This window comes from Colias eurytheme, chromosome 2 (genome assembly GCF_061535395.1).
Source record: "Colias eurytheme isolate Ceu_HAF_F1 chromosome 2, ilColEury1 Martin Lab GWU primary, whole genome shotgun sequence".
Taxonomy (NCBI): Eukaryota; Metazoa; Arthropoda; class Insecta; order Lepidoptera; family Pieridae; genus Colias; species Colias eurytheme.
This window is the reverse complement of record NC_142981.1, coordinates 3,465,236-3,492,893: the sequence shown is the minus strand read 5'-3', so window position 1 is coordinate 3,492,893 and position 27,658 is coordinate 3,465,236. Positions and strand designations below refer to the sequence as shown.

The following is a 27,658-nucleotide window of genomic DNA, read 5'->3' as shown; positions in this document are numbered from 1 at the left end:
GGGACCTAACGATCAAGGTCATTTTCGACCCAAAATTCCATAGATGGGGTGCTAAGTTTGCACTGGTACGGTTTAACTAAAAAAAAAAAATTGATATTTATTTTTTATTAAATTTAAAACGTCCTTTTAATTTATATACTTATATTTCAAATATTCAGCTTCCATTATTTTTAAATAGCGTTTTGAAATTTTCAGTAACAATGAGTGTTACACACTAATAAATTATATTTCAGAACGATTTTCGGTTTAGTCACTTTATGGCTTGGCGGGAATTTGAAAAAGCGCGGTTCATAGTTTTGAAATTTAAATTAAATTAAATACAATTTCTTCATAAATAAGTGTAAATAAGTTAAAAATTAGAACATTAATATAGCGTATTCATAAAAAATGGATGGAAATGAGGGGGGCGGCGATAACCCGCCCAAATCTAAGAAGAGACCACGACATCCAGAAGATCGAGATGTTTCGGGTACTGGCGGCGGTGGTGAGAGTGACTCCTCTTTTCTACCTTTCCGTAAACCAAATTATAAAAGACTCTATCCGGACAGTAACATAAACATGCAATTCAAAGTATTTGTGGAAAGTAAAAACAAAGAAGAAAGAATAGGAAATAAAAGTCCAGTCTATTTAAATCATATATTTAGTAATATTAAAGGTGTGATAGCACTGAGGCGTATTAGCGCGAATAAAATAGTTGTGATCTTCAACCAGCACAATACAGCTAATAATTTTCTCAACCACGGCAACTTCCTGGAAAAATACAACATAAAAGCATACATTCCAGCAGCACAAATAGAAAAGACTGGTATAATCAGATTCGTACCAACTAATCTATCAAATAAAGAATTGTTTACAAAGTTAACCTCAGTATATGAAATAATTGCAGTTAGGCGATTTATGAAAAAAGTAGGACATGAGTTAGTAGGAACACAAACTGTCAGTATCACATTTCTGACAAATTCCTTACCGGAGAACGTACAATATGATTTATTCTCATATAGAGTTTTTGATTATATTCCTCCTCTTCAACAATGTTACAAATGTTTTAAATTTAATCATTCTGCTAATATATGTAATGGCAAACAGCGGTGTTCAATCTGTTCAGGTGATCACTCATATAAAGAATGCAATAGACCAGATGAGATTTGCTGTGTGAATTGCAGTGGACCTCATTTAGCTATTTCTAAAGTATGTCCCATTAAAATGAATAAAATATTAGAGAAGAAAAATAAAATTACCTATGCTAGTGTTGCTAAGACAAAAGAAAGTACTGACTTCCCTTCTCTGCCATCACGTGGCATCCCTGTAAATAAAAATGTAAATATTGTACAAAAACCTGTAAATAAGTCTGTAAATATTAAACCTGTATTAAAGAATGTAAATATTCACGATATAAAATCACAAATCATTGGAAACAGTGATGTACTTATGGCCCTAGTACACACACTGGTCCAAATAGGCAATAAAAGTGATAACGAACCAATTACTTCTTCATTAATTAAAGATGTCCTCATTAAAAATTTGTCAACATAATGGATACACAAACTCATAGAACTCCCTCTTTACGTATTGCGCAATTCAATGTCCAAGGTGCAAATCACAAAAAACCTCTTCTTACAAAATTTTTAAATGAAAAAGATATTGATATATGTTTATTAAATGAGACATGGTTGAAAGATCATCAATCATTTCATATTCCTAATTACAATTTTTACAACAGAAATTCTAAAAATGCTCGTAATGGTGTGGGAATATTAGTTAGGGAACATTTGAAATACAACGTTTTAAATACCTCTTTTTATGAAGATATACAAAATATAGCAATAAGTTTATATACAGAAAATACTACACTATCTATTCTTTGTGTATACTGCCCTCCCTCAAGCGGACATATAAGAATGAATAGATTGCGCAATATTATAAGAGATTTACCAAAACCTCTTTTTGTGAGTGGTGATTTCAATGCACATCATATTGCTTTTGGATGTCTATCTACTAAAGCTCGTGGTCAAAACTTGTATGATATAATTGATGAATATGATTTATGTATTTTGAATAATGGTAGCTTCACTACTGTAAATTATCCTACACGCAATCCTTCAGCAATAGATGTCAGTTTTATTAGCCCCGAATTGACCCCACTTTGTGAGTGGTCTGTGTATGATGATCCTATGGGTAGTTATCATTACCCAACCATCACAGACATTACTATGTGCATTGAAAGATACACAATCAATAAACATGTTGACAAATTTTTATATAACAAAACTGATTGGACTCATTATGCAGAAACCTCATATTCAGTCTTCCAAGACATGATAGTCAGTGCAGAGAACCCGATGAAATCTTATGAGGAGTTCTGTAATCGGCTTGATAAACTCAAAGAAATTGTGATTCCTAGATTCACCAGGACCAACTTCAGGAGTAGACCACCAGCTCCCTGGTGGAACAGCATCTGTGAACAATCTGTTATTAAATCTTATGAAGCATTGAAATTGTACAGAAATGATCCAACCATTAATAATTACATTAACTATAAAAAATTAGATGCTTTAAAAAAAAGGACTATCAAGGAGCAAAAAAGAATTAGCTGGAATAGTTTCTGTAACAGTTTCAATAGAACTACTCCCATCAGTCAAATCTGGAATCTGATTAAAAGATTTAAGAACATCAGAAATAGTAATAAGTCATATAAAGATGAATTTGTGCAACCACTACTGGATAGACTATCAGATAGCACCAATTTGACTGACCGGGTTCAATTAGACAATTATTTTAATATTAATAATGAAAATCCGCAATCACGGTTTTTATTGGATCCTTTTTCATGGTCTGAATTCCTAATGAGTTTACAATCTAGGAGAAATACTAGTCCTGGTTTAGACGGTTTTCCATATTTATTGATTAAACATCTACCTGAATCAATACAAAATTTATTTTTGAATGTTCTTAATAATCTTTGGCATAAAAAGTTAATACCAAGTTCATGGAAAACTCAATGTGTTCTACCTATACTTAAAAAAGATAAACCACCTGAACAGGCTAGTTCCTATCGTCCAATTTCACTGTCGTCATGTCTTGGAAAGATATTTGAAAACATGGTGAAAACTCGCCTTGATTGGTATGCAGAATCGAACAGTGTTATCCCTTATGTTCAATATGGATTCCGCAGAGGACGAAGTTGTGCTGACAGTTTCGTTTCTCTTATAAGTGATCTGAAAAATGCAAAAGACAAGAGATTACACACAGTTTGTGTATTTCTAGATGTGCAAGGTGCATTTGATAATGTAGATCCTGGCATACTGGTGAAGGTTTTAAGCAATGCAGGTGTACCTGGACAATTGTGTAAATGGATTTATGATTTTCTTAATAATAGAATATTATATGTTAAGCATAACAATATCTTACATGGACCCAAAACTGTCTCAAAGGGTACTATGCAGGGTGCAACTTTATCACCCTTATTATATAATTTGTATACTTGTGAGATATGTAAATATGTAAATACTAAAAATGTAAATATACTTCAGTTTGCAGATGATTTAGCATTGTACAGTTCAGATGTGAATTTAACCGTAGCCATTAGTAATGTTAACATTGCTCTAAGGCAGTTGAGTAACTACTATCACCACAAATTAAATTTAAAAATAAATGTTGCTAAAAGTAATGTAATGATATTTGGTAAGGATTCACCACTAATCAATGTTGTTTTTAATGGTGAAATTATTCCAAGAGTAATGTCCCACAAATTCTTAGGTATCGTAATTGATCACAAGCTTACATTTGAAGAACATATTAAACATATATCTAGAAATGCATTAAATGGTGTTAACATTTTGAGATGTCTAGCAGGTGTAGCATGGGGTGCTGATCCCAAAATACTTTCAATTTTATATAAATCCATAGTCAGAAGTCATTTTGATTATAGTTCCTTGGCATATTTAAATAGCACTCATACTCATAAACTGGATATAATACAGAACAAAGCTTTGAGGATCATATCAGGGGCAATGTGTTCGACTCCCATAAGGGCCATGGAAGTTGAAACAAATATTATGCCTCTGTTATTGAGACGAATCAAACTTGCAAAAAGATATTGTTTAAAACTACTATCATCAAATAATCTCCTTATTATAAATAAAATCACCTCACCTCATTTAATAAGCACAGATGGTCCACTGACTTCACCTAATGATCTGTTAAAAGGTATATGCCCAACTTTGTGCCATATTTTCCTGGAAATAAAATCTCAATGTTCAAATATCAAAAAACAATCTCACTGGTCATGTTACACTCATTCATTCAATAGTATTATACATCCAATGTCAATTTTATCTAGGACAATTGATAACAACTCTGATTTTCTAGCATTCTTAGAAGAGAACCAAAACTATTATACAGTCTACACTGATGGTAGTAAAGGTACAGGTTATGTGAGAAGTGCAGTGTATGATCCCCAAAGGGGTACTGCTCAAAGCTTTGTTCTACATCAACAGTGCTCTATTTATACAGCAGAGGCATATGCAGTTTTTGAAGCTTTAAGATTGATTAGTTGTGTAAATAATTGTAAATATTTTCTAATCTTAACAGATTCTTTAAGTCTTATAAATAGTCTGAAACTTGTAAATCTTAATTTTAAAAGTAATTATATTATCTATTTCATTAAGGATTTTGTATGGCGGTTACATAATAAAGGAGCTACAGTTGCCTTTATGTGGGTTCCCTCACATAAAGGTATTTTGGGCAATGAAATAGCGGACAAAACTGCTTATGTAGGGGTCGATGCTATTGACGTCAGAAATGTGGTACATGTTCCTATGACGGATTATTATTATGATGCAAATGTTTCATTAAATAGTATATGGTTAGAATTCTGGAAGGAGGATCAGAAATTTAAAGGAAAATGGTATGGAAATATTCAAGAGGATTTACAGAGAAGACCTTGGTATGATGAGCTGGATATAGCTAGTCGTGAGTTTATCACCACAATCAATAGACTAAGATTTGGCCACAATAAAACACCCTCACACCTTGCAAGACTGAACATAATTAATAGCAATATATGCACTTTTTGTAATGAGAGGATCGCCGATATGAACCATATTTTTTTCAACTGTCAAAACCACATGTTCATATTTCATAGACTAGTATTGGCAAGTGAAATAGTAGAGTACGTAAGTGATTCCTCCCGCCGCCAGTTGAGTGATTTATTGAAAAACAAGAAGTGTTATAAGGCATTGTACAGATACATTAAAGGCACTGTCGGAGCGATCTGATTACGGACAAGGGAATGAAAAATATCTCGAACATTATTGATAAATAAATAAGAATTGGCTTAAAGGTCTAGTAACCAGGCCATTAAATATTCAAAAAAAAAAAAAAAGTCACTTTATGCCGGAATGTCAAAATTATTATGACGTTTTTCTTTTCGTAGAGAAGTGACGACAAGTGTTTATTTGCAAGAAAATTAAAAATATGGCTGCAGAAATTAAGCCTGCTCCTAGAACACCCAATGATAGATTTTCTACAACCAAAAAACCAGCACTTCTGAGTAAATTGGAAGGTTGTACCGACGACGTTAATGCTGCAGTTGTGATACCTGGGGAGGATGGAGTAATTAGCGTTTGCGATGATAAGTAAGTGTTTTTCAGCGTTTTTACAAACAATATTGCGTACTTTATCAATGTTAAGTCGTCATCATCAAATTAATATTCCGATTTACTCGATAAAAAGCTAACGACTGTCATTGGAAAAACTGGTTAAACGCCCTAGAGAGAGAGAGTATTTCAAAGTTCTTCGGGGTTGTTTATAAAGGAGGACTGATATTCAATAATTTTAAACGAACAAATTTTCATAATATGGATGGCATTTCAGAACTGTTTTTTAGAATTATTTATATTTTGTTTACTCAAATCTATACTAAACATAATCTACAATATTTCTAATTTCTATAGAACTGTACGAGTATGGCTGAAGAGAGATTCGGGGCAGTATTGGCCAAGTATCTGTCAATACATGCCCTCTGGATGCACCTCAATGTTCTACACTCCAGAAACGAGGCAACTGTTTATTGGTCAAGAAAATGGGACAATATCAGAGTTTACTCTGGCTCCAGATTGTAATAGGATAAATCCTGTAAGTTGGTCATATTTAAGTTTATTAAGTTCATCTAATAATATGTCAAAGAAAATTAATGAAATTTATAGGGAGGCTTAGAATAAATCATTATTTTCCAAGTTGAAGTAATTTGAACCTCTAATAATTTTATTACTATCAATTGATATTTACCACAGAAACCACAGGATAAACAATATATTATTTCTCTATTGTCATGTATATTTCAAGTATGAGGCTCATTGGCAAGATCTCTACTATAATTTTTTACACTTTAAATTTTACATTGTAGTAAAAATATGTTTAGTGGTGTGTTATAATGTTAATTGATGTGTTAATGTTGTTGTTTGCTTATGGATTCTTGGTTTTTTCACCAAAATTTACAATTTTGTACAAAGGCATAATATCATAGATAGGATATTTGAATTGTCTTAATATATAGCTATAATAATGTAAAACAAATGTATGTTGTGCCATTTTAACATTTTGTTTGGCATACATAGATAAGTTTTAATTTAAACAAGAGAAAGTGGGCTAATTAATATGTTAATTTGATATTTACAAATAATCTTTTTCTGTACTAAGTAAAAAAACCTAAAAAACAGCAATAAATTTTCTGTCCTATGAATTATATTGATAGCTACCACAGAAAATAAACCTAATACATCTCAGTTAATATTCACACATTTAACTATTTCACCAAACTAGAAGTTTCACTCTTATCTATTCATAACTTTTTTCAACAGAGTCGAGAATACTTAGCACACACAGCCAGAGTAACAGCAGTTGTCTTCTCGTTAAGTTGCGAATGGGTTCTGTCTGTGAGTCGAGACAAAATGTTCTCATACCACTGTAGTGAAACTGGCCGCAGGATTGGTGGTTACTCCTTTGAGGCGTGGTGTACAGCTTTGCAGTATCCTTTTTAAATGGATTTTCGATGTTGTTCATACAATTTGTTATATTGTAGAAAATATTGTAAGATTTATGAAACTGTTTCATGTTCTATTTCCTCAGATTTTAATTTCTATGATAAATTGTAGACTTTATGCACATTCAGGTATCAAGTATCAAGTACATATTATGTTTGTTCTAAGTTATAATTCAGGTTTTTGTTGAAAGATATTATGTTGATATATTGTGAGTTTTGCTTTATCAATGTGAAATTTCCTAAACAAATAAAACAGATTTGATTCTCAATCAAAATATGCATTTGTTGGAGACTACAGTGGTCAAATAACAATGTTGAAATTAGACAATAATGGAGCTACACTCGTCACTACATTGAAGGGACATACTGGGTAAGAATCTTAATTAATAAAACAATATGCCTATTTTTTTAAAAACAAGATCAAAGTATCATGAACAAGAAAATTATGTATATGATAAGAAGAAAATTATAATAATTATGCATATGTACAAAAATCATTTCTGTGTCTCGTTTTTAAGATTGTTTTTTTTAAACAATTTTAATGTGTCTTGCAGTTAATAAAGTAAAATTGTTTATTGATTTACATTAATTGATATTCTAATTCTAATCGATATTCTAAATTCAAATAATTTTTTTATTTATAAATTTCAGTTCTGTAAGAGTTTTGAATTGGGCCGCAATACCTCAGTTACTATTTAGTGGTTCCTTTGACCAGACAATAATTGTGTGGGATATAGGTGGACAGAAGGGCACGGCTTACGAACTTCAAGGACATAGGTATGGATAGCTTATACTGACAAAATACGACAACACATTACAATAAAAAACATTTACTATTTGACTAGATTTTTTATTACATATTTGATAAAGTTAGAACATTTTTTTTTACTTTAAGTGACGCATCATCACTATTTTATTTTATATCTTGTTTTAAGAATTTCTGTTATAGATTTGTAGTCGATTCCTTGTTTTATTGATAGCAATTTATCCGATTTTTAATACATCACTTTCGCATCACAGTTATATATTAAAAATCAAAACATCTTCCATTATCTGTGCTGAAATTTCAAATTTGAAATTTCGAATGTTCTTTTTTTTAGCAACAAAGTGACCGGGCTCTGGTACGTGGGCGGGTGCCAGCGGCTCATATCGAGCGGTGAGGATGGTGCGCTTGGTGTGTGGGAGATGGGTGTGCCGCGCAAGGAGACGCCCGCGTGGCGCGAGTCGGACACGTGCCAGTTGTGCCGTGCGCCGTTCATATGGAACGTGCGCGCCATGATGGAGAAGAAACAGCTGGGTGAGTTTTATAAGAAAAAATACACCCAAAAATTTGTAAATATATGTGGAGGATCAAGTACAGCGGGTAGCCCGCATAAAATTAATTAAAGTGCGAAACAGTGGGGAGGAAACCGGCATGTCAAATAATCAAAAGTTGGGCGACATGTGACATCTGCCAACCCGCACTCGGCAAGCTTGGTGGATTACGGCCTGATCTGATCCCTTATGGTAGTGTTCCAGGAGTGAGAATATAAACAACTGATGATAATAAAGAAGTGTTTGGGTCTGTGGGTATATATTTTTTTCTGCAGAATTTTTCCACTACAAATTTTCCCATGATCATCTTATAGCTGCTGCTGCAACCTCCTTGATATTGTTGAATGTGTATATTTCAATCTATTTCTATCAACCTACCTGTTAATTGTTAAAAATATGACGACTCCCAAGCAGGGGCGTGCACAGAGTTTTTGGACAGGGTAGGCAGAAATATTGTAATGATAAAACTAATATTTCATATTGCAGTACTGATATTTGATTGGATACATAGTATTTCCGCAAAATAATGGAAGACATATTACGAACATAGGTCATTTATAAATGCGAAAGTAACTCTGTCTGTCTGTCTGTTAGGTACTCAATCACGCCTAAACTACTGAACCAATTTGCATGAAATTTGGTATGGAGATATTTTGATACCCGAGAAAGGACATAGGCTACCTTTTATTGCAAAATATGTACCACGAGCGAAGCCGGGGCGGACCACTAGTTATCTATAAAATAATTGTCAAAGTAGGTATGATATCCTAACTAGTATTCCATATTATGAAATTAATGATTAACTTTACCTTTGTGTATTACAAATTCCGGTATAGATCCATTTATAGATCGGCCTTTTTCCAATCACTCTCTGTTTGATAAAAGTTTATTCATAAAACAAAAATAAGAATTTTTCGTTAAATTAGGTATACCTTATTATCTTACAAGATACACTGATGATATACATGTAATCTATTTAGTTACTCTCAAAACACTTCACTTGCAAATTGTCGTAGTAAACATTATTAATTTTCTCAAAAAACAAATTTAACCTCAAAGTAAACGTTTTTTATTTCCAAAACAAAACAAACGAATAATGATACTATTTGCAGATGGGCTTAACCGCTACAAATTTGTATAAATTATCACACTTCTTAAATTGGTCGCATATTCAACTTTAGTTTCGACTTTCGATGTAGTTCCGAATTCGGTTCGTACCTAATTCGTATATCTTCGTAAAAAGACACTGCCTACCTTGTGTGTTTGTGTGCGTGGTTTTATAACATCAGTGTGCCGTGTTTATAGGCACGCACACATATAAAATATGCGTAGACACGCAGAGCACACATATAAAAACTTAGACACGGATAGTTTGTGTCTTTGCCGTCCCGTGACGTACTGGGTCCTGTGGCGGCGCTAGTGCAGCGCATGAATAGTGACTTGAGCCGAGCGGTGTTATAGAAATTAGATAATAATGCTACCAAAATACCGATAGATGGATCTAAAATATATTTGAAATATATTTTTATTTCATAACTACTTACATGGCGCAATTAATAAAATTTAATGACGCTGTGAATTTCATTTATGCATATTAAATATTGATCAGAGTTTGGTTAATGGTAGGGTAGGCAGTGTCTTTATGTCTTTATGGAATGCACGCCACTGCTCCCAAGTGCTTCTAAAAGAAGTCTAATTGAACAAATACATGTTTGAGTTTGAGTTTATCAATTGAATAACTCAGGCCCCGGAATCACAGACACAATAGAAAATCTATTGTGTCGTGGACCGATCGGGCCGTTCGGGACTCAATATAAATATAAATAAATATTATAGGACATTATTACACAAATCGACCTAGTCCCACAGTAAGCTCAATTAAGGCTTGTGTTGTGGGTACTAGGCGACGATAAATATAATATTTAATAAATACATATATAGATAATAACACCCAGACCCAAGAACAAATAATTGAGTTCATCACACAAATATTTGCCCTGACCGGGGATCGAACCCGGGACCGTCGGCTCAGTAGGCAGTTACTTTCCACTGCACCAACCGCGTCGTCTGCACCAACCGCGGCGTCAATGGGTTAAGGTGAAGACATACTGTTTCATGCTGGAATATAAAACTTGCGTGCAGGTCTCCGGCAGCACCACTGCCGCTGGTGCGGCGCGGCGGTGTGCGGCGCGTGCTCGCCGCACCGCCTGCCGCTGCCCGTCATGGGCTTCGAGTTCCCGCAGCGCGTGTGCTCCGCGTGCTATGATACGCTGCGTCATGAGCCGTGAGTACAGCTATATTAATTATGATTTTAGTTGATAAAAAAATAAATAAATAAATAGTATGGAATTTTGATACAACTCAAAAGTGGATTTCTTTTATTATTTGATTTTTTTTGCCCGATGTCCTGTATCACACTATGACCGTATAAAGAATGTTTCGTGTAAAAAATATTATTTCATATTTGCAATGCAAAATTGTCAACCAGCACTTTTGTGTGCCATACACGCGCTCCGGATGCAGCATATTTAATTAAAACTAACACGTTACGCATACGGCGTGCGACGTTGCCAGACCGCTGCACGCATGCGACTCACTTTTTAGAGCAGCTTATGCGGGTACTACGTCTGACCGTAGAAGAAGCGTTTTAAACAGATTCTTCTTTTACGAGTACCTACAACATTTCAAGATGTAACGACTAACGCTTTTAGCCATTGAGGAATGAACCGGTATTATTGCTTGTTATAGAATTTATTCCTACAATTTTGATGAATGTTGTATATAGACGTCAAACGGATAACACGTTTCTATTACCGTCATGGTGTGATACGAGCTAGTGCACAAAAATCTTTATGTTCTGCTTTATAAGTTTCGCAATAAAGTTACAAAGTCTTGAAAAGAACCAATAAAGTTTTAAAAATAACTTTTCATTGGCCAAATGACACTTTATTTAATAAAAATAAAATACTGAATTAGAATTTAATATAAATTGTGTCTCGTTCCTATTTCAGACGAGAATCACTCGCATCATTCCACGATATGAAGCACGCAGTGGCGTCCCTATATGTCGATGAGGCTACGGGCAGAATGTGTACCGCTGGCAAGGATAGAGTTATTAAGGTAAATTAACTTTTTATTTTTGAGGTTTATATGATTTTTCTAAATTTCAGATCCGAATTTATCTTTTATCTTTAATTTGATTATGACATTTATACGATATTTCGATCTTTTTTTTATTTCTTAAGGAGGAAGGGACATTCTTTTATGCTTTTACATTTTTGAAATCTGTTCTTTCGATTAAGTAACTAAAAATAAAAAAAAGATGAGATATATTGCATATACTTACCCTGTTAGGGGAATGTACGCAATTTTTATCTCTTGATAATTGATTGTATGGAATCAAGGTCGACAGTTAAGAGTAGAATTTTAATTTCGTCATTTAAATGTTGATTGATTTAAAAGTTTGATGATATTTTTATATTTTTTCAAATTTTATTGAACTGGACTAAGATTATAAAAACACTGTAAAACTTAATTACTTTACTACGAAAATACGCAGTTAAATCGAATTGAAAAAACAGGAAAACATATATAAATTCTGTTGAAACTTCGTCCTACATATTCAAGTCTTTTACATAACATGTAATATTATGACAAATACAATTATTATAGAAATTAGTAGAAATACAAAAGTATTTTCAAGGTGTGGTAATTTCCTAATAAAATCTTATGACCTTGCAAATTCAAACAATATGTGATTTAAATTCACACATGAGTCACAGTCGCTAAGTAAATATGACCTAAAAGTGATCAAGATTACCTACGTCACCTTTTGTTTTTCTTCTAGATATTAATCCATCAGTCCTCGGAATCACAGACACAATAGAAAATCTATTGTGTCGCGCCCCGATCGGGGCTTACGGTGGTCAATGGGTTAATATTGGATAATATTAATTCACGCTTCTGGCGAGATGTCCTTGTCGATTCCATGTAATTTATGACTATGTGAAATAGTTGTGATAAGGTTATATCCGATTATACCGAATGTCCAGCGGGTTTTGATTTATTATGAAATAAATTGTGAATTTTTTTTTTTTTTTTTTTTTTTTTTTTATTGTGTGATAGGGAAGCGCTTGACCACGATCTCGCCTGATGGTAAGCTGAGATGTGGCCTATGATGAAGCGCGCTTCCCTAGAAGGTACCCGTTCACTCTTCGCTTGAAGACCCCCATATTGTACTCGTCGGGGAACACATACTCAGGAAGCATGTTCCAGTCCCTCGCGGTTCGGATGAAGAATGTCGATCCGAACCGCTTTGTCCGGGTACATGGAACATCCACCATATGGCGATGCCTAGAGTCTGTGCGCCTCGACGATCGAAGGAAAAAAGGGGATGGCGGAATTAAATCGTGCAATTCCGCAGCGCACTCACCAAAGTGTATCCGATAAAATACCGATAAACTTGCCACTCTGCGACGGTGGGCGAGGCTCTGGAGTTTTTTGCCTACTAGCTCATCGTCGTTTATTAGCCTCTTGGCACGCCTCTCTATCGCCTCAAGCGCCTCCAGCTGGTACTTGGCGGAACCGTCCCAGAGGTGAGAGCAGTACTCCATGCACGATCGGACTTGTGCTTGATAAAGGTTGAGCAGCTGTCCCGGGCTGAAATACTGTCTCACCTTCGCCAGAATTCCAAGCTTTTTTGAGGCTACTTGGGCTTTGGATTCTATATACGAACCAAAGTTCAGAGTAGGCGTCAGGGTAATGCCAAGAAGCTCGAGGTGGTTGGTTATCGGCACGGATACACCCTGGAAAGTCGGAGTCAGGTGGAATGGACTCCGTTTAGCGGAGAATAGACACGCCTGGGTCTTAGTCGCATTGAACTTGACCAGATTGGCATCGCCCCAATCGGAGACCGCCTGTAAGGACAAGTTCATGCGATCGACCATCGACTCTCGTAGAGACTGGATTTGTGCCGTACTGGTTCGCGCGCTGGATACATATCTCTCCACAACAGTGCTATCGTCTGCGTACCCATAGATACCGGGTTTCAGCAGATCGTTGATGTGTAGCAAGAAGAGTGTTGCGGAGAGAACTGATCCCTGAGGGACCCCGGCATTAATAGCCATTTGGTCGGACGAGCAGCCGTCGACGACTACCCGAAGCGACCGGTCTCTCAGAAAATCTGAGATCCAGGCGCAGAGACCAGCAGGCAGACCGTAGGATGGAAGCTTGCCAATAAGACTATCATGCCAGACCCTATCAAAGGCCTTCGAGATATCAAGGGAGACAGCAAGTGCTTCACCATGATTCGCGATGGCCTCGCTCCAGATGTAGGTGGCGTACGCTAGAAGATCCCCAGTGGACCGGTTTCGGCGGAACCCGTACTGACGGTCACTGAGGAGGTCATTCGCTTCTAGGTGAGCCAGGAGCCGGCTGTTCAGTACACGTTCCATAGTCTTACAGAGTATGGACGTGACTGAAATTGGCCTATAGTTGGAGGGGTCGGCACGACTGCCTTTTTTGGGCACGGGCTGCACGTTGGCAAGTTTCCAAGATTTCGGTACTATTCCAGTCGTCATCGAGAGACGAAAGAGGCGTGTCAGAACAGGAGCAAGTTCAGGCGCACAGGTTTTAAGTACTATGGCTGGAATTCCATCAGGGCCGCTGGCTTTATTCACGTCAAGATTCCGCAGCGTTTTAAGAACCTCAGTCTGACGGATGCGAATTTCGGGCATGTTCACCTCGCATCCAGGTAGACTGGGAGGTTTCGCATTTGCAGGATCAAGACGAGAATTTTCCGCGAAAAGAGAAGCAAAGAGGTTCGCTTTCTCTACGGCGGTGTGAGCCAGCGATCCATCCGGTTTCAGCAGTGGAGGAAGTGAGGGGCGGCAGAAATTCGATTCAACCGTCTTAGCCAGGGACCAAAACGCTTTGCTACCAGAGGGGTAAGAAGCCAGTTTGTTCCCTATTCGGCTGACATGGTCAAATCGAGCTTTCCGTAGAGCCTTTTTGCAGGACTTGGCGGCTCGGTTGAAGGCTTTCTTCTTTTCCGACACGTCCTTGGCCTTGCGGTGTCGAGCATCAACCCAAGCCAGGTATGCTTCATGCTTTAGCGCTTCTGCGCGTCTGCAGTCGGCTCTGAACCAGGGTTGAGCTTTGCCGGACATAGCTACGTCTGAGAATGGGATGAAATACTCCATTCCCTGTCGCAGCACATCTGTCACAGCATCCGCGCAGGTCGAAGGATCATCAGAAGAAAAGCAGACCGGTCGCCAGGGATAAGACGCAAAGAAGGAGCGCATCTCATCCCAATCTGCTGACTTGTATCGCCACACGCGCCGAGAGCCCCTAGGACTGGGATCGGGCGGCGAGTAGACAGATACAGATTTCACCAGACAGTGATCGGAGCTGCCAAGCGGCGAAGAAATCGCCACCGAGTAACGGTCTGGATCTGTTGTCAGCAGAAGGTCCAAGCAATTGGCTGTATGGCTCTCAACATCAGGAACCCGCGTCGCTCCTTGAACCAGCTGGGTGAGATTTAATGCTATGGAGAGTTTACGCATCTCTCTCCCAGCCAGGTCAGTGCACTGGTATGGGTATAGCCACTCCTGGTGGTGGGCATTAAAATCCCCCAGTAACACAAGCTGAGCGGAAGGGTATTTGTGTTGAGCAGCATCCGCCACCTCACTAAGGTACTCTGTGAGCCTGATCGTCTCCTGGTCTCCGCTGTGCGCCCGGTAGACACAGGCATAGAGAAGTTTCTCTGGGCCTGTGTCCACCAGCATCCATAGCACGGAAAAATGGGGGTCTTCAAGATGTCGGAGACGCCGACAACAGATGTCATCTCGGACGTACGCGCACACACCTGACCGAGCCTTAAAATTATGCTCCAGGGTGTAGCCGGGATAGGATAGGTACGCCAAGTCAGACGGACATCTAATCTGCGTCTCCGTGAGGAACAAGATACACGGTTTGCTAGTCTCAAGGTGGAAGTGGACTGCAGCGAGATTAGAGTGGAGACCTCTGATGTTGGTTAGGTCCACTTTTAGCGAGAGGGAGTGCTGCCGCTGTGCAACCTTATACTTGTATCTTGCCTTTTTCATGATCGATTGATAAGAGAGTGAAGTAGGTATGAAGACGGCAGTGAGTCGAGGCGCTTAACATCAGGACCGGGACACACACTTAGTAGCCGCATTATTGGGGACTAGTCTGGAGACTGCGGGGACGCCCGAGCCCCCCCAAGTTGTCCATAGGGCCCTCTCATCCGGTCGCCAACCGGCACTATGACGCAACTTGGGATTTTTCGCTGGTTGGCGGGGCAGCCTTTCGCGTGTGGCTAGCACGCTACTTGGGCCCCCTACTGACCAGCGGTCGGCCAGCGGTGCACCGTGCCTCGGATCCCGCTAACCTCCATGACTAGGCACCAGATGCAGCAACATCAGTGTGTGTCAGATCGTCCCGATTGTCAAAGTGCAACTGACTCGACCCGTCTTCACTAAGGCTACATCAGCTTCATCGAGTCGGAACACGGACGCTTGGCGACTCGTCTTCAGCTGATGGGTGGTCATTATAGCCGCGACAACTGTCTCCCACCATGTCACCTGTTTAGCACCACCCAGGGGCCACGTGTAGGGTTTCTGAGTTCTGGGTATACTCCTACGGACGGAGGTGACTCGGCCCCTAAAACGTGGACTTTATGAACGTGGGCTGAATCATGATGTATTGGGTTTTTTAAATGTTGCAATTCAGTATTGAAGAGGTTTTATCTAAAGTTTAGAGTATTTCTTTATGTTTTAAAGAAATGTTGCAAATGATGTTTCTTATAAATTGTTTTGAATAATTTCAAAACACTGATGATTATGGGTATTATGAACTTTTTAATAACTCAGGCCCCGGAATCACAGACACAATAGAAAATCTATTGTGTCGTGGACCGATCGGGCCGTTCGGGGCTCAATGGGTTAAATGAAATTTAACTAAATACGGCGGAACTCTTCGATAGTACGGATACTAAAATCTATAACCAATAAACCCTCTAAAAATATGTTACCCTTTTCTTATCTACTTTTGCAATCTGTTTACTACATTATTGCAGGTTGTTAGTTAGATTAAAAATCAATACAAATAAGAAAGCCTTTTGGGGCATTAAAATTTCTTGTGAAAACGTCGCTAAATATTTTTCAGAAAATAGGAAAATTTCTCAAGTTTACGATAATCTCCTGTGGGACGATCAATTCAACAACATAAATATAACATGAAACGTATGTGTATGTAATAACGGTAGTATAGAATAAGTAACAAATTAATTAGTATGGTTGAGGGTAAATCTGTTTCTTCGTAATAAATCAGTCTGTCGTTGAAGCCCGCCTTTCATTTACGTATCATTGGCGACGAGGCAGGATTTTTTTTTTTCTTTGTGTTTAAACTGTTTGTTCTTCGCGAAATCCAAGATGCCTATCGGTAAAATAGAACCTTTCAATTTGAGTTCGAAGCAGTGGCCTGCGTATATACGACGAGTAAATCAGTACATTAAATTGAACGAAATTGGTGACGATTTAAAGGTGTCCATGTTGATAACGGTCGTGGGCGAAGAAACATACGCGTTGATGTGCGATCTATGTGCCCCGAGTTTCCCTGAAAATAAAACTTATGAACAATTAATACAAATCGTGACGGAACATTTGGAACCTCAGCGCTCCGAAATCGCCGAGAGACACGTGTTTCGATTGCGGCGTCAGCGTGCCGGCGAATCGCTCACTGAGTACCTACAAGCGTTGAAGCATCTCGCGGCTACTTGCAATTTTGGTAAATGCAGTTCGTGTTCAACTCTGGAGGAGAACCTGCGCGATCAATTCGTGTCGGGACTATCGAACGATGCGATGCGTTCCAGAATATTCGCCGAGAAAAAAATTCAGTACAGGGAGGCCGTGGAACTCGCGCTAGCTTTAGAGGCTGCGGAGAAGCACGCAGAAGTGAGCGGCTCCACCGGGGCGGGGACGACGGATTCAACGGCAGCGGCGAGCAGCGAGGCGGGCGAGGGCCTGCACTACGCGCGCGGCGGCGGCGGCTCGGCCGGCCAGCGCGCGCGGCCGCTGCGGGCTGCCGGCGCGCGGGGCGCGGGCCGCACGCTCGAGGCGCGGCCGGCCGCCGGCGCGGAGGCGCTCGGTCACCGCGGGCGCAACTGTTGGCGCTGCGGCAAGGCGCATGCGGCAGAAAAGTGTCGGTTTAAGCATTACAACTGTGATGAGTGCGGCCAGCGGGGCCATATAAAAGTGATGTGCAAACGAGTGTCAGGTCGGCAAAATTTTGTAAGCGACGAGTCGGACGACGGTTTGTACAACATCGACGTCACGACACGAGGTAACCGACCATTCTTTGTTGACTTGTTAATTGACAATAAACTTATTCAATGTGAAGTGGACACGGGAAGTCGTATTTCGGCAATAAGCGAGGATATGTATAATCGTTTGTTCTCGCATAAATTAATAAAAGCTGATAATTTAATTTTACGTTGTTATTCGGGTTCACGAATTCAGTCTCTGGGTTTCATCGAGGTGGACGTACGTCTGGGCAGAGTGTATAAAAATAAATTACGATTATATGTAATTCAACAGGGCGCACGGCCTTTATTAGGAAGAGAGTGGATGCGCGCGTTAAACATTACAGAAATCCGCCTCAATGAAATCAGTGAGGATGAATTCGTGAACCAGTTATGTAAAGAATTCCCTGAAGTATTTTGTGATAAGTTAGGCACTTGTAAACAAACAATTCGATTACGACTCGCGGATAGCGAACCGGTTTACGTGCGAGCGAGACCGGTGCCGCTAGCGCTGCGCGAGAGGGTTGAGAAGGAGCTAGCTCGTCTCGAGGCTGACGGCTCGATCTATCGCGTTGAATATTCAGACTATGGGACCCCAATCGTACCCGTTGTAAAAAAGAATGGGGAAATTCGAATCTGTGGTGATTACAAAATTACAATTAATCCAAAATTAAAGAGGGATTTTTATCCGTTACCGCGTATTGAAGAATTGTTTGCTAACTTAAGGGGAGGTGAGAAATTTACAAAGATTGATTTAACGCACGCTTATGAACAGTGTATTCTTTCGGATGATTCACAACCGTACACCGCTATCACTACGCATATGGGCACGTTTGCATACCGGCGCACCCCGTACGGTTTATCTTGTATACCCGAAAAATTTCAAAAATTAATGGAAGAAACCCTCCGGGGAGTGACGGGATGTGTCGTATTTTTAGATGATATTTGTATAACGGGTTCCAATAATTCGGAACATATGAAAAATTTGAAATTAGTGCTCGAACGGTTACGGGAAATGGGGCTCACTGTTAAATTAAGTAAATGTAAATTTTTGCAAGATTATGTGAAATATTTAGGGTTTATTATAAATAAGGAGGGATTACGGCCGGATCCAGAAAAGTTGGAAGCTATTTCCAGTGCACCCACACCTAATAATGTTTCGCAACTTAAGAGTTTCCTAGGCATGCTTAACTATTACGGCCGATTTATTCCTAATTTAAGTACTATATTACAACCTTTACATAATTTATTAAAAAAGAACGTGAACTGGAAATGGGATTCAAACTGTAGGGAAGCGTTTAATGAGGCAAAGCGAGCACTCTTAAATGAACGGTGTTTGGCACATTACGAGGAAGGACGCGAGTTAGTATTAGCGGTGGATAGTAGCGCGTACGGGCTGGGCGCTGTGCTGGCGCATCGCTACGCGGACGGCAGCGAACGGCCGGTAAGCTGTGTGTCGCGCACGCTTAACTCGGCTGAACGTAATTACAGTCAACTTGACAAAGAAGCGCTCGCTATTTTGTTCGGTGTAACGAAACACCACCAGTATTTATTCGGTAGACGATTCACATTACGCACAGATCACCAACCACTAACATATATTTTTGGCAGTAAGGGCGGTATTCCGCAGACGGCAGCGAACCGTTTGCAACGATGGGCAGCGCGTCTGGCTGCATACGATTTTAAGATTGAATTTGTTAGGTCAGCGGACAACGGGCCGGCTGATGCGTTATCGAGGTTACCGTTAACACGAGAGGGTCGCATTACAGATTCAGTAGATTATTTAAATTTAGTTGCGGACGCATTACCTGTTTGTTACAGCGATGTCGCCGCGGAAACAGAACGTGACAACTTATTGTGTAAAATTAAGCGGTATATTCTTTTTGGCTGGCCGCTTAGTCCGAGTTGCGATGAGGAGAAACCCTATTTTGCTAGAAAACCGGATTTTGTAGTTGAACAGGGGTGCGTTATATATAAATATAGAATAGTCATTCCGTACGTTTTACAAAACAAAATTTTAGAGGAGATTCATGAGGGGCACCTTGGTATGAATAAAATGAAAACCTTATCACGAAATTATGTATACTGGGCGAGTTTAGATAAGGATATTGAAGAAACATGTAGGTCGTGTCCAGCGTGCCGCTCGGTGCTGGACGCGCCGGCGCGCACACAGCTGCACCCGTGGGAGTTCCCGCTGCACCCGTGGCAGCGCGTTCACGCAGATTTTGCAGATTGCGGGGGTGTACGCTATTTAATTTTAGTGGACGCACATTCTAAGTGGATTGAAGCTTATTCAATGCGGTATACGAATGCTGATTTCACTATAAAAGTTTTGAGAGGCATATTCGCAAGGTTCGGTCTACCATCGCAACTTGTAACTGATAACGGTCCACCCTTTTCTTCGTATGAGTTTAAAACTTATTGTAAAAATAATTGTATTAGGCACACGACTTCGGCCCCTTATCGGCCACAAGGGAACGGGGCGGCGGAAAACGCCGTCAAAATTATTAAAAAAACAATTAAAAGAGCGTTATTTGAAGGCGAGGACGTGAGCACAGCACTAAATAAATTTCTTTTTAAATATCGAAATTGTGAGCACGCCACGACGGGTATATCACCAGCATTAGCACTACAAGGACGACGCCTACGCAGTCGCCTGGACGCATTGCGACCCGACGTGGCGGCTGCGGTTCGCGATAAACAGGAAAAGCAAATCGCGCGCAGTTCGGCGACGCTACGGGAGTTTAGCGTGGGGGATGCTGTGCTTGCGAGGGATTATAGGTCTAAGGAAGATAAGTGGGTAGAGGGCACTGTTTCTAAAAAGACAGGACCGGTTTCATATAAGGTCGAGTTAGGTAACGGCATCGAGTGGCGAAGGCACGTCGATCAAATAATATCCGCGAAAAATAGGTTCTCGTTAACACGCACAAATGCCACCGGTACAGACAACGCGGGTGACCTTGAGGCCGGTAAAAAACTCGAGGGGGAGACGTGGGAAGACGCAGCCAGTGGTGACGAAACAAATCACCAGTCAGAGACTGCAGGGCTGTCCCCACCGGCCCGCGTAGAGGCGGCACCAAAAGCGTCGCAGGTTAGCCCTGAGACACCACAAATGTCCGCTCGTGCTCTGCGTGCAATTAATCGAGCAAAAAAATTATTGTAACGAAGTATATGTAATTTAGGTTCTAGTAGTATTTATATAATATTAATTATTAAGTATATGTAATTTGGGTTATGGTATTTATATGTATAATTGTGCAATCAAGGCGTTTCCTTATGTTTATTATGTTCCAAGCTGTCTTTTAAGTTTGTATGTTAATTACTGTTGTATCTTTTAAGTTTGTGTGTTAATTACTTGTCCTGTATTATGTTATTGTGATCTTGTTGCGGAGGAGTGTAATAACGGTAGTATAGAATAAGTAACAAATTAATTAGTATGGTTGAGGGTAAATCTGTTTCTTCGTAATAAATCAGTCTGTCGTTGAAGCCCGCCTTTCATTTACGTATCAGTTTATGCTATATAAATTAATTTATCATCATTAATGTCATGCTTGCAGTGATGCAGGCTATTTTTACGACGGCCTACAAATACCAATGTGGACTGATTGATTTATCATATTATAACTGCAAGGTAAAATAACCGGATCTTATATTTTGCGTGATTGTCGCAAAATAACGTTTTTTGTACCCGCTTTCTATAGTAATTTTAATAATAGAGTGAAGTCAATGAACTAGATAGCAAGATCTTTGAAAAGAAAAAAAAATACTTAAGTGAGACACATTTATGAAAAAACATACATTCAAGATATAAAAAAATAATTTATGAAAATAGTCATAAATAAGGTTTGTATATTTAGATCTACGTTTTTAATATTTGGATATTTGTTACACGTGCAAAAACAGTTAAACGTACCTACTTGATACTTTTTGCCCCGTAATTGATATTGAACTATGTAAACAAAGTCATTGATCAGTCAAAGAATAAGTTATTCTTGTTACTTATTACATAACTTGCTTTGCGTGTTTTAATTTTTGATGATTTTTGATAATATTTTGCTCAGGTATGGGACATCAGCGTACTGCTAGCGCCGGCCCCGAAGCCGGGCACCAGCGACCAATAACCTCTATGATGTGCTTCGTCCACACGATCGAGACTCGCTTGTCACACCAGGTTGTATGTATAGTCTGTGGCGGCCGATCTAATCGACGCGCATTATCTGTGCAACTATGGCATGTTCGAATTTCAAACGAAAATTATTCTTCTTTTAAGCGTGAGATGTATAATCCTCTAAATTAACGTTTACTATACATAGTAAATTTATTTTTGTAATTTCGTGCCTACGCAGTAACCAAATACAGAAAGGTCGCTTTCAAGGTCGAATAGGTAATAATGACCATCTTATAGTTTTTAAAGGATGCGTTAATCTTCGGAGATTAGTCATTGTATTAAAGCAAACTGTAGCGGACATAAAAGATAGATTTTTTTATTATTTTGCATTCTTAAATAGTCGCTATTTATATTATTTGATTGTATTGATGTAAAATGTACATGGTCCAACGAATGTTTTAATGTAATTTTACGTTTATGGCTATATTATGTATTATAATGTAAGACTGAATCTTTCAGGATAATAAATTATGAAAAGATCTTGAGTGTAGTCGTGTGTATCTCGTAGACGTATTAAATGTTAAAAAAAATATTTTCTATGTTATAAATGTATTTCATTTTAAAACTTAAAATACCATTTGTTAGTTATATATTTTTTGTAAAGCACATTTGTCTATATTTTGTAAAATCACACGCAACATTATTAATATTTATAAAGCTTATCACATTTATTTTTATAGATTTGTTTTCACGAGATTTTATTTAAATTCGTATAATAATAGTTTTCACATGGATGGTCGGAAAATGGTTTTTAACTATTATCATTTATGTGCATCACGCTGTGGTAAAGACAATATTTGAAATAGTGGATAATATATTATTTTTAATATAATATCATATTTTAATTTTGAATGTTTCACATCATGAAATTTCCTAAAGAAGTATTTTTATTTTTTATTGTTAGCATATATGTATTTTGATTTACACGTAAAGATCTCTTAAATGCTTGAAAATTGATGGTTACTTAATAAAAAATACAGTTTCTGTGAAAAGGAAACAGGGTTAAAGAATAAATTAAAACAAATTTAAAAATATAATTGAATTTTACTAGATTCTCTGAAATTAAATTGTATTACCTTAAAAATAAATACTTTTCTCTAAATATTTTCTATTGATGCGTTAAAAATACCTGTTCCGTAGTTATCTTCTTTTGGGGGCAAATTGTCACTTTGTTCAATTGTTACAATAAATAACTTCAACTACGTAATGTTCTAGATCTAAATTTTAGATGAAATATACAACTTTTAGGCCCTGTATAAAGCATTTAATGAATGCCTATACATTTATTATAAATATTAGTGTGTATCCTCATAAATAAACCATTCTAAAATTATAATTTTGTAAACAGCTTTTGACAACATAATTTTTGGGTCGATTACAATAATATCAACTATCATCTGGTATGAAAACGTAATTAAATGAAACAGCCGTCAAAAAAGCCCCAGAAATATAAACAAAAAAAAGCCTGAAGCCTATATTTTTTAATCTATAATTGCTAAAAATGACGAAATAGTAACAAATCATTTGGCAACACTGCGTTACATAACTGGTCTATATTCTAACAAGATCTATATTACAACTTATTAATAAATATAACATGGCATTTAATTAAGCAGTAGTTAATCATAGTAATTGCTACGTCAAGTCGAACGGTACGCGGCACATTTGAAGTTTTTATAAGTTCAATTAATATTTTATTCACTTCCGGCGTGGACCAATTATTTTTCACTGGTATAAAAATTGGTGTAATGGTTTCAATCTATTGCTATATATTGTATGTACACACGGAAGGGTTCGATATTACTGCAAACTGTTAGAACAAATAAATCAAATTGAGTCAACGGTTGCTATTTTTTCAGGCAACTTGTTTTAATTTAAGTAGTTGTAATAGTGCTTTTTGAATATGTAAAATTTCAAGGAAAGTCCTTTATTTAAATGGTTTTGAATGCTACAATTCGCTTGGTAATCACAAAACTCATGGATCATTCTTGAATTAGATGTGCGTTGCGTAAAAATTAGCATGCCCATATGTATGCCAACAACACAGTATGAGACCTGCTAATGAGTATTGTGTTTTTCAAGCGATAGATACTGTGTAGTTATAATATTGGAGGTAATTATAAATATATACAAAAAAATTTATATAGAGAAACTTGCTTTTATAAAAAAAACTATCGCCAAAATTATGTATCTAACGGGAAAGTGGTCTTAGCGAGACTAGTCTATTTGTAGTTTGGTAACATTGTATTTAAAAATATTTTATCATTGTGCTACTTATTAAAAATATTTATAATTTAAAAGTAGTATATTATACTATACTAATTCTTAAGTATGTTATGTAAGTTTTTGTTGATTAAGGTTTGTATTAAAGATATATTTCTAAATAAATAAATTACGTTTATGTTATCAAAAGATTTTTTTTATTTGAGCTTATGCGTTTGTAACTTAACTTTATATTGTAATTATTAGAAATAGTTATATCTATATAGGATGCTTAAAGTTTTTATGCCAATAAAATAATGAGTAAAAAGCGCCTATCATTGCATACATCGAGGTAGATTGAAACATACTGCTAAAAGATAAGTTATGAATAATTCTATACTGTGATAAAGTGGTCTTTGTATTCACAGTCTTTTAATCAGGTACACCGTGGACTCCTTCCCTTAGCTCGATTGGCTTAGCCATGATAAAATTGACCAATATTTACCGTTTGGTTCAATCGGGGCACACGTACTGTTCGTTTGGGACGCAAATCTGTCCGTTGAATACTTGGCCAATAGGGCAAGTGAGGTATGTCCTTTGGCCTCCTAAACAGAAGTAGTAATTCTTGCATTCGGTGCCGGCGACGATAAAGAAACCGTTGTGTTCGCATGGTTTCCCGTGCTCTAGGTTCTCTCTCCTCGGCCCTCCGCATTCGTGACGCGTTGGTTCTACACACGCGTGACCATCGAATATTTTTCCTCCAAGACAGGACAATGTTGCAAGACGATCTCCTCCTTCGCAGAAAAAGTATCTGAAATTGAGAGAACGAATGGTAAAATATAAAAAAATGGTTAAAAAATAAAAAAAAAGTAATTAAAAATGTAGAGTTAAATGTTAAAGTTCAGTTATTGAATACTTATAGTGAAATTTTGGATTTTATTGAATTAATTGGTATGAATTTTTGTAAACAAAAATTACCTGTGGCAATTAGAATCGATTTCTGCATGGTATCCATCACTGAGACCCGAACATGAATAGTCTTTAGATGGACATAGGTCAAGACGTTCTGGTATACAAGATTCTCCATCGAAAACATGTCCCGTTGGGCATGCGTACATTGCTTTTTCCCCGTTTATGCACGCATAAAATGCCCGACAACTAGCATCTTTCGCCCTGTAGCGCCCATCAGAGCGGCCATAGCAAGAATCTCTTTCTAAATTTGGACATAGATGTTGTGAAGAAGGCACACATTTTACACCGTCATACACTTCACCAAACGGACACGCAAATAAAGTCTGCAGGGATCCCTCACAATGATAATATTGGCTGCAGTTAGACTCTAGGTGTTGATAAGTTCCACTTGGCATACCTTGACAAAGTTTAGACACCTCGGGTCCTTTGCAATAAAAGCTGTTCTGTGATACACATTTCGCGCCATCAAAAACCTTTCCTTGATCACACATCCCTCGAGAGATTACTCTTCCTCGACGACAATCGTAATAAGATAAACAGCTTTTCCAATCTCTATATCGACCATCCTGACGGTTGAAGCAGGGGCTTCTCGCTGGCGGTGGACAGTAGGTCAATTCTGCGGGCTCACAACCGGATCCCGAAAATAAGAAGCCGGGTTCACAGACCCCGCGTCCTATAACTCCATGCGCTTTACATACAAAGTACTCGCGACAGCCTGTCGATCGATCAGCGTAAGCACCGTCAGCTGCGCTCTGACATAGCGAAGCGCATGCTTCATCAGAACAAAAGTCAGCATCTCCGACCGGTATGGGTATTGCTGTCGATCGTGGGGCTGGACAATCATTGGTGCAAAACCCTTGACAAGATTCCACTGACCTCACTTCCGATCCACGACAATGCAATATCCGTCGACAGTCATTAGACGAATCAGGATATTTGCCGTTAGGTAAACCGGCACAGACGGGTTCATAACATGTACCTGCGCCTCGCGAGCACGCCTGGCGATCTGTATCGAACCAAGACCCAGATGGGCAGGTGTGATCTGTGACTGTGCCATTTTCACACCGATAGTAATGGCGACATGCAGTCGTCGGTGTCGTATACGCGAACGTATCTCCGGGTGCGCAAATGCGTTGTACACAAGTGCGACTCGGGCTCATTATACACGCACCTGCAACTTCACTGAACACTCTTCCCGGGGCACAAGTGTATCGTCCTTTCACTTTTCCATTTAAACACCGCACATATTTTTCACAATCTGAATCGTAGTCGGCGTACAGCCCATCTTTAACGCATGAAATTTTTTCCTCATCTGTAAATGAAAATAAAAATGAAATTCATCTATTTATTTCCAAACATATAGTATAGATATGCAAATACAAATGTGATGTAATATTGATCGCTATCTTTCATAATATTATAATGAACCTCGAAAAGGCGCATAACTGGTATCGTTGAATCACTTACGTGTGTAAGCTGCGAGGAGCAAAAGCACAGCGAGGCTGGTGCGGCAGCGGGCAGGCGCTCGCGCAGACATTTCGGCTGCGACTGATCGGAGCGCCGGCCGCTGGCAGCAGCCGCAGCCCGCAGTGGCACGCGGCGTGACGCAAACCCTCGCGATCCGCATATAGGGTTCCTTGACATTCGCACTCGAGCCTGCGCCGTAACCTGATCCCTGCGGCCCGGATGCAACCTACGAGTTAGGAATCTAGACACGCCTCGCTCTGCGGAGCTTTCGAGGCTCCTTGTTGAGAGTTTCGTGTGACCGTGAACTTTTATCTTCGTATTATGTAACTAATGTGGAACCGCTACCGAGTGAAAGGATTTGCTGAGACTTCCGTTTTTTGATATTTCAGTATTACCTACCATTCTAAGTACATACTTGAGTTATCGATATACCTAATCGCTGACTCGACTGTTCCGTAATCGTAGTCGTGGGAAAATGGTGCAAAAAATAAATGGAAAAGATAATATCGAAACGTCATATACTCGGTATTAAAGCAGAATCTCCGAGAATTTGTCTCTATTAGTGCTTCCATGGGATTCTTTAGTATAATGACTAATAATTTTCTTCATATATCTTTGCATGTTTTGTTCAGATGAATAAAAAGTTAGTTATACCTGCTTAGTTACTAGTTTGAACACTTCCATTTCTGCACTTCCACTTTAGTGCAACATTTATGCATTCCTTTCATGAGACATTATTTATTTCTTCATTAAATAAATCGTACTAGGCGTATAAAGTTAATAAAGTTATCACATATAAAGACTAAATGTGTTAAACATTTGCTTATTAAAACATCATTCCTTGAATTCCTACAATAAAAATTATTATGAAATTATACATGGCTAGGTTATTGGCGTGTAATCTGATACCAGAGATCAGTGGAATGTTGAAAATTCTCACGTAATTATTATTAAAAATTTCAAATGGCAAAATCTTGTTAATTTTCGTAAATTCCAGATTTGTAATCGACACCCTCGAACGTTTAAATTATGCAAAGAATGTGATCCGTCAAAATGACGAGTCAAAAAGTCCACTGAACTGGCAGATCTCTACAGGGGGCTTCAATAAACGATTTTATTGTAGGTATACTGCTAAAAGCCTAACGCTAGTTCCGCAACCAAGTCATGTTGAAAT

At 38.3% G+C, this 27,658-nt stretch overlaps 3 protein-coding genes and 1 long non-coding RNA gene across 6 annotated transcripts; 2 read left to right on the top strand and 2 right to left on the bottom strand.

Annotated features, from left to right (window-relative positions):
• Positions 1-317: 317 nt before the first annotated feature.
• Positions 318-1,553, top strand: LOC149910174 (uncharacterized). Its single transcript, XM_090111020.1, has one exon. It carries the CDS (start codon positions 388-390, stop codon positions 1,531-1,533), a length of 1,146 nt encoding a protein of 381 aa, XP_089967146.1. The 5' UTR covers positions 318-387; the 3' UTR covers positions 1,534-1,553.
• Positions 623-5,104, bottom strand: LOC149910173 (uncharacterized). Of its 3 annotated transcripts, none has more exons than XR_016457616.1 (5): positions 5,031-5,104; positions 3,114-3,215; positions 2,294-2,466; positions 1,239-1,303; positions 623-750 (listed from the first exon to the last, which is right to left on the bottom strand). It is a non-coding gene; the product is annotated as an uncharacterized LOC149910173 (long non-coding RNA). The 3 variants fall into 3 exon arrangements; XR_016457614.1 differs by having other exon boundaries at positions 2,294-2,455; XR_016457621.1 differs by lacking the exons at positions 623-750; positions 1,239-1,303 and having other exon boundaries at positions 1,878-2,466.
• Positions 5,105-5,398: 294 nt separating this feature from the next.
• Positions 5,399-24,255, top strand: Wdfy2 (WD repeat and FYVE domain containing 2). Its single transcript, XM_090111008.1, has 9 exons — positions 5,399-5,636; positions 5,955-6,135; positions 6,861-7,027; positions 7,299-7,412; positions 7,694-7,819; positions 8,143-8,339; positions 10,499-10,640; positions 11,368-11,476; positions 21,737-24,255. The coding sequence occupies exons 1-9, from the start codon at positions 5,476-5,478 to the stop codon at positions 21,794-21,796; spliced, it is 1,257 nt and encodes a 418-aa protein (XP_089967134.1). The 5' UTR covers positions 5,399-5,475; the 3' UTR covers positions 21,797-24,255.
• On the bottom strand, positions 22,863-26,561 carry LOC149910171 (chitin-binding domain protein cbd-1-like). The gene is made up of 3 exons (XM_090110997.1): positions 26,485-26,561; positions 25,024-26,329; positions 22,863-24,856 (listed from the first exon to the last, which is right to left on the bottom strand). Exons 1-3 carry the CDS (start codon positions 26,552-26,554, stop codon positions 24,559-24,561), a joined length of 1,674 nt encoding a protein of 557 aa, XP_089967123.1. The 5' UTR covers positions 26,555-26,561; the 3' UTR covers positions 22,863-24,558.
• Between the last annotated feature and the right edge of the window lie 1,097 nt (positions 26,562-27,658).